A 7,211-nucleotide genomic window follows, 5' to 3' on the forward strand; every position below is an offset into this window, starting at 1 on the left:
GAAATTGGAAAGGAACGCTCTGGTAGTTTGGCGACGAGTGTAGGGTAAGGACAAGCCTCCGAATGACGGCAACAAGAGAAAGAGATGCTGATTGCTGAAGTATAAAAAAAAATACAAGTCAAATATATGCCTTGATGCCTCGAGGTCATCTAAGTGCACAATCATTTCTCCGGCGGCAAGGTGGTGTGGTTGCATAGATTTCCGACAGTTCTGAGGCGGCACCGACGATGCCAAGCTGCCAACTAGTAGATTTAGTTTATGAAGTGCCATTTCATTTTATCTCCGAGCTGTAAGAAGCAATCAGCTAAAACATTACTTAGTACATCGATGGCATCAAGCTAAGGCAGACAAGTCCTTGGATTCTTTTGCTTATCCCATAACTACGGCTTCAAAAGAGGCAGAAATATCCGAGAAAATTCCAAGAGTACAAAGATCCTAGCTGCGAATGCGAATCATTTCCATTCTGCCAATCGGTTAAACAGACTACCCAGCTTCAGCTCTCCAGCTTGCACGCAGAATCTGACGTTCACCTGAAATTTATGTCAAAAAGATCATCATGCCTTAGCTTAACACTCTTGACATGAGACTCGGAGAAAATGCAGAAATGTGACTCACAGGATGAACCTGCAACTCCTGATGCTGAACCTTTTCTGAATGATGATTATGTTGCACTTTCACCTTGCACAAAACCATGTTCGTTTAAGTTCTCCACCACATGCTCACTATCACTCAATGAGGATATCTCAATCTGCAAGTTCATTTGAACGGGTACAGAGTTAGTTGACAAACAGAAGTTCTACAGAAACAATACACGCATCTGTCTAAATTGAATCGATTTGTAACTGAATATCTCGAGCACATATGCTGTAGAATTTTCTAAGCAGCTATTTTCAATTAATCAAAATGAAGAATTTATACAATAGCGTGTAGGGTTGAGACTGGGTATGGAAGGCATAAATCACATACTATATTTCAGGGTGTTCAGTTTACACAAATAGCAATTCTTCAGAAAATAGAAAACTGAAAGGTACAAGTTCTAGGAAGGCTCTACTTCAGTTTCGTCTATCACAGCCTCATTTTCCACATTGCCAGTGACACGCTTCAGCCGCGAAGCAGCTTTGTCAATTGCCAGATTCAGTTGGCTTATCTTGTCGCCCAGTGTTTGACGAGTTTTCTGGATGCATTCAGGATATTAGCTATCAATCTTATCTATAGAATAAAAGCATTGCATGTATATTTGATTCCATACCTCTAAGCCTTCATCATAATATTGACCACGCCGTGGTCCTGGAACCCTTTGGAGGCCAGTTTCATCAGATTCACTATCTTGTCCATTTTCATCCAACAAAGAGTCCAATGTTCTGCTGATCTGCTCAAGTATGCTGAGTAGTTAACAACCACCTTTTAAATAAAGGTTGTAACTTGTAAGCAAGAAAATAACATATAATAGCATCAAGAGCAAGATTAGTACAGACAAGACACAAAAGTGTTCTTTTTTTTCCATCAGTTATCAACTACAAGTTAGTAGGTCATGTGCAAGATGTTTTAGTTAAAAATCCACGGCGGCAAATGAGAAGCACATGTTTGAGCTCGTTTACACCATAAATTCAGCTTTATGCCTGCTGGAGTTTCTGTTGGCTACTCTGAGTGTTTCTAAGCAAAGATGATGATTCTATATTCTATTGCAGGGATTTATTGTACATGTGTCAGTGAAGAATACTTTGAAGCTTTGGCAATACCTGAGGAGCAAAGACATATCCCAATGTTCCAAAGATTGCTCCCCCTATAAGAAATCCAGCCAAGAATCCTCCCCCACCTTTAGAATCTTCACTGTATAACAGGATAGTTCACAAATATTATAACCATGCAGTTGTAGACATATCACAGTAATTTGAAGACCCTGGTCTATGGACAAGATGCAGGAACGGAGGGGAGAAAGGTCATCTTCCTCATTTAGGAAGATAGTTCCACTACTTATGTTATAATGCTACTAAGTAGTCGATCAGACCTAGTTGGAAGTAAATATTGAACCAGACACATCCAAGACAAGATAACGTCACACCAAGATGAAAACTGGCTATGTTAAAGACAGATAAGTTTAATTGCTCAAAAAAAAAGACAGATAAGTTTAAGCCTATCATAAACTGTTCAGTTAGAATGGTACTTCACTCACTAGTTAGTGTTCAGTTGAATGTGGCTAGAGTGAAACATGAACACTGACAATCATCATTCGAACTCGTGTAGTTTCAGTTTAGGAGACAGCTGAACCAAGGTGCGAGCACTCTTGTCAGATTGATTTTATTTGGGAATATGACTAGAGCGGAATGTGAATACTGATGCTTATCAGTTCAAATTAACTCAGATGTGATTTCAACTTAAGAGACAACTGAATTGGGCACTTCTGTTAGCAGCATTCTCCAACATGAACTGCTGGATCTAAAGATGAAAAGTAGGAGTAACTCTGCACCCGTACCTAAAGTGAAGTACTTTGAGTATATCAAGAAAACAATGATAAGAGATTAAAATCACGACCTTTGTGCTCTGCAGATGGTTAACTTTCTACAGTAGTTTGCATTCTCTGAACTTGACGGAACTGCAACCTGCGAACGATTTTTGTTTGACTTTAGCTTGTTGCTCCTGCAGCCGAATGTATTTGTATGTGCGCACCTTCCACACAACAAAAGTAATGAAAAGTCAATAGAATGAGAGCGAGCAACAAAGGCCCAACATATTCAATACAACTCATAAACAAATTTGCAACAAGCTCCGCTTTTTCGTCAAGCAAATAAACAAAACATCCTAAATTTTTTTCGTTCAGAATGTGGCAAATTATCACATCATATTACTAACACTGACAGTGTTTCTAGAAAGTGCTCAACATACTAATTTTGTAAGCACCTCTCCAACTGTCTATCCATACCATATTTTGGCAATTTAACTAGCAGAAGCTTCAACTGCACCTTACCACACAATGAGACAAGATAAGTAATCCTAATTTCTTCGGAGAATAGACATAGCTTTTTCATCACAAACTCACAAAGTCCAACATTATTTTTCTTTTACACCGCTTCAGCACCAGTTTCCGACCACCAACCAATTAATAGTATTTTTTTTTCACACTACTTCAGCCACCAGCTCCAGTTCCGGTCCAGCGAAAAGAGTGATGAAATCGGCCGCCTATCCTGCTGTCCGCCGGCTTCGAGGTTCTAATAGCTAGTAGCTGCGTGCGCGGCCACGCGGCTGGATCTGAATGGTGAATGTAACGGAAGGGCAGAACCGTCAACCATGGAGTGGAGGGATGGAAGTCTGTGGAGTGTGGACCCGGTACGTGACCACCACCTGTCAGGTGTATATGGGCCCAAAAGGCCTTTCTTGAATGGGGGCCCAAATGCCTGTTCCTTCCTTATCAGTGTCACCAGAAGTTACGGGCCGGGCCTGTGAAGTTGGTTGCTTTCATCTAGGCCTGTTATTTTTTTTACTCATTAGGCCTGTTAATTTTTTTACTCATTAGGCCACTTGTCAGATTTGATGCTCCTCTGGTTATAGACCTCGAGAACTGTTTAAGAACACCCTAGATGGGCAGATGGGGAACTTGCCGCCGAGTTGCGAACCAGTAGAATCTCATCTCATCAGCTGAGTTCACGGCGCCCCATCGCTGCCAGGACTTCGGTAGACAACCGCACTGCGTGCGTACCTGCGCGTCGTGGCAGCACGCTTGACACTGCCGGAGCGTACGCGCGCGGCAGGGCGCCGGCCGGGCCCCACGCGCGGCGTACATCGCTGGCAGCTAGCCCCCGCCGGGCCCGGGGGTGGTGGGGACCGGGCGCGAGCGGTGGCGCGCTGGCATGCGAGCACGGTGCACAGTAGCGCACGCGCGGCCGGCCGGCCGGCCGATGACGCGAGGCCGACTGGGCGCCGCCGCCTGCCGCGCGCGCGCACGACGTCGCCGGCCAATTCCCGATTCGCTCCCCGTCGCGCCTGCCAACTTTTGCACGTGTCCCTCGTGTCCCGGCCGGCGCCCTCCGGCCCGGGCCGCCGTGCCACCGGGCTCCCCTTTCCACGCGCGGATCGGCAGGGCCGTGGCGCGAGCAGCGGCGCAGGAAGGACGCGGCCGGTGTCGCGACGCGCGCCGCGCATTATAGGCGGCGGCCGGTAGATAGATGTAGCCGGTGCACGGGCCATGGTCCTGTGCGTTCGTGCGTGCGTGGATGATGCATGCGCGTTGCGGTTGAACCATTGGATCGAGTTGGGCGAGAATCCCTGGCTGGCTGGCTGGTGTCGTGCTGCCGGCCGGCCTCCTTGGTCGATCGGTCTCGTCGGGCATGGAAGGCAATTACCAATTAGGGAACAAAAGTTCACTCAATCACCCGATCAGACTCTGACAGACTCTCGTGCAGCTCATCTCGACCGATTTCATTGTTTGTTTGCCTACGTTACGGGCAATGCGAGCGGGCGGAGCCACTAGCTCCGCCATGCTCCGGCGAGGACATGCGTTCCGGTACGAGGTGTGTCTCTGCTTTTGATTTGACTGTCTGGTTACCCGTGACGCGGTCCATACCACCTGCCTGCCTGCTTGCCTCGACGCATCGTGCCATCGACGCAGGACCGGCGCGTGAGCGCGCGCTGGGCCTTGTCCTGCGACACGCACGCACCCTGTGCCACGCTGCATGGCGACGGATGCCGCCATTGGAAGGGATACGCCGAGAGACACCAGAAAAATCCATACAAACATAGTTGATGTGTATTAAACAAATAACACGAGCATCTCGATGATAAAACAGTACCACATTGATACAAGTTGCAATGTGTACAAAATTATTATTCGCTCCCCATTACTAGTAGTAGTATACTACTACACTTATTAACTCTCACATATAATGTCTTCAACAATCCAGGTTGCCAAAGATACTAGACCATATGTGACACCTAGAACATGTCGCCCATATCCATCATTTCATCTTCAAAAAAGAAATCTTCCAGATGATCACTAGTCCAAGCCGCTTGGGAGCCCCCAGCCCCCTCCGTTATTGGAACTGTAGAAGAACTGGTGGCACCCATCTGCTGGTGGTTACTAGCCCCGGCACCGGCAGGCGCCTGGCTGCCGTCAATATTGGCTTGACTGGCGTGATAAGGGATGGGCGATTGGACTTGATCCGGGTTGTTCATGGTGGTGTGTTGGCCGCTAGCACCATAGTTGTTCGGATTGTTGGCGCCGCCATCGAAGGCATGCCCCTCCCGTCCGGAAGTGTTGTTTTGCACCCCTGGCTCAATATCATGGAGGCCAACATCATTGATGCTGTAACGCTGCTTGCGGCTAGTGTTCCCTTGCATGAGAAAGTACTTCTGAGCATGGCCAGAGATTTGCACCGGTGTCCTAGTGGTGACAAAGTACTTAGAGATATTCTTCCAGTTGCCGCGGCCGTACACTTTTAGACCATGAAGAAACAACCTGTAGTGAGATAGGGTTTAGGTTGAGACAATGGGAAAGGAATTTATAGCTTATCCATATAGTTAAAATAAGTTAAAACAGCACCAGATTACCAAGTTTCATGACAATCAATACTCCATCGGACTATGCAATTATTCAATGCCTATATCTTAATTTTTTTTCTTTTCTCACTATGAGCAACCATCTTCTTCCTTCCACCAAAACTTCTCCCTTCAAAGCTAGTGCTTGCTCCCTCATCACCATAGTCTCTGCTGCACCATGCCTCCTAGCTCTTCCTATTGCTCATCTCCTTCACTAGTCTGGTCACCTCCCCAAACCCCTCATTCTAAGTTCAATAGGATCAATTCCTCAAATGAAATCCCCCAATTCTGACCCTTCCTTCCCTAACCAGCTAACCTCACATCTCAAGCATTTATTGCATATGAGAGCATCTGTTGAGATTTAGCATTTTTTTGGTGTCGAGTTTAAGAAATGTATCCCACATGCTACACCACAGTCCTAATAAGTACAATAATAATTCACATGAAATGTGTGCCAATCATTTCCAAAAACAATTAAAAAAATAAAAGATCACAACTTGTGCATGTAAGAGGACTCCAAGACTTAAAGATATCAAGCAAAAATAACCTGTGCTCCTCCTCGTTCCAAAACCCGGTGAGCTTCTTCTGAGGAGCGGGTTGACTACGTGGAACATCATGTACTGCCCTTATGTTGTCCATGGTTGGATCCTTAATAGGAATTTCAAAGTTGTGGTCCACAACGTCCCTGGTCACCTCATTCCTAATGAGTGTAATAATAATAATTCATATGAAATGTGTGCCAACTAATTCCAAAAATAATGTAACTATACATAAAAGGATCACAAATTGTGCATGTAAGACGAGTCAACGATATCTAGCAAAAATAACCTGTGCTTCTCCATGGTCCCAAATTCGGTGAGCGGACTCTTCATTTGAGGAGCGGGGTGCCCACATGGGACATCTTGTGCCACCCTAGTGTTGTTCATAGTTGAATCCTTCACTGGAATTTCATAGTTGTTGTTCATAATGTTCTCGCTTGCCTCTACAAAGTGGTAGGTGTTGTTGCCAGTGCCGCTTTGTATCATCTCCACCACAAGATTAGCATACAAGCGGATTACCTGATGCTTCGCCTTCAAGGGGAACATTGCTTGGATTTCATTAACAATATCATTGTTCTTCTTGTTCATGTCACCAACATAACTATTGTTGGCATTGTACCTAGCGATGAGTGATCTCACTATTTGGATCTCAGAGGCACTCCACTCTCCATTGAAATTGATGGGATCCATGGAGACAAGCGTTAGGTAGTCAAACAATTGCTACTAGCTAGTTTGAACTATATGAAGAGGGCTCTTGAGATGTGAAGAATTACAAGAAAAGGACGGCTATTTATAGATCCTGTGGCGAATCTTTTCCCGCCGGTTTCAATTAATAGGAAAATCAACTTTGATATGAAGTCAACTAGTGATTGCTTAATAGTAAGGTCATAGATATCAAATCATGCATAATCATATTTTATTGTATAATATATATTTTTGGTGAATAATGTTAAGATACGCACATACACGTGCGCGCATTAGTTGCATGGTTCTGATCATGCATGGTCATACCACTATTGCCAACAAGCCGACATTGTCAAGCACATAGGATAGCATGGTATTAGTGCTTAGTTTGGCAACTATCAGTTGACTTAATCTCCAAGAAATTTCAAGACTCTAGTGCTCTGTTGTACACAACTATCA

General features: G+C 45.1%; 1 protein-coding gene and 1 long non-coding RNA gene across 3 annotated transcripts; both read right to left on the reverse strand.

The window, feature by feature from the left end:
- Window positions 1-125: 125 nt before the first annotated feature.
- On the reverse strand, window positions 126-3,036 carry LOC120683452. 2 transcript variants are annotated; one of them, XR_005678804.1, is made up of 6 exons: window positions 2,533-3,036; window positions 1,740-1,830; window positions 1,250-1,369; window positions 1,052-1,174; window positions 625-748; window positions 126-530 (listed from the first exon to the last, which is right to left on the reverse strand). It is a non-coding gene; the product is annotated as an uncharacterized LOC120683452 (long non-coding RNA). The 2 variants fall into 2 exon arrangements; XR_005678803.1 differs by having other exon boundaries at window positions 616-748; window positions 2,533-3,034.
- A 2,898-nt stretch (window positions 3,037-5,934) lies between these two features.
- Window positions 5,935-6,758, reverse strand: LOC120681301. Its single transcript, XM_039962811.1, has 3 exons — window positions 6,358-6,758; window positions 6,077-6,229; window positions 5,935-5,947 (listed from the first exon to the last, which is right to left on the reverse strand). The coding sequence occupies exons 1-3, from the start codon at window positions 6,756-6,758 to the stop codon at window positions 5,935-5,937; spliced, it is 567 nt and encodes a 188-aa protein (XP_039818745.1).
- Between the last annotated feature and the right edge of the window lie 453 nt (window positions 6,759-7,211).

This window comes from Panicum virgatum, chromosome 7N (genome assembly GCF_016808335.1).
Source record: "Panicum virgatum strain AP13 chromosome 7N, P.virgatum_v5, whole genome shotgun sequence".
In the NCBI taxonomy this organism is placed as follows: domain Eukaryota; kingdom Viridiplantae; phylum Streptophyta; class Magnoliopsida; order Poales; family Poaceae; genus Panicum; species Panicum virgatum.

Coding starts and splice junctions, on each gene's coding strand:
- LOC120681301 (XM_039962811.1), bottom strand. CDS start 6,758: ATGGATCCCATCAATTTCAATGGAGAGTGGAGTGCCTCTGAGATCCAA. Junction 6,230..6,357: donor GGGACCATGGAGAAGCACAG/GTTATTTTTGCT, acceptor TACACTCATTAG/GAATGAGGTGACCAGGGACG.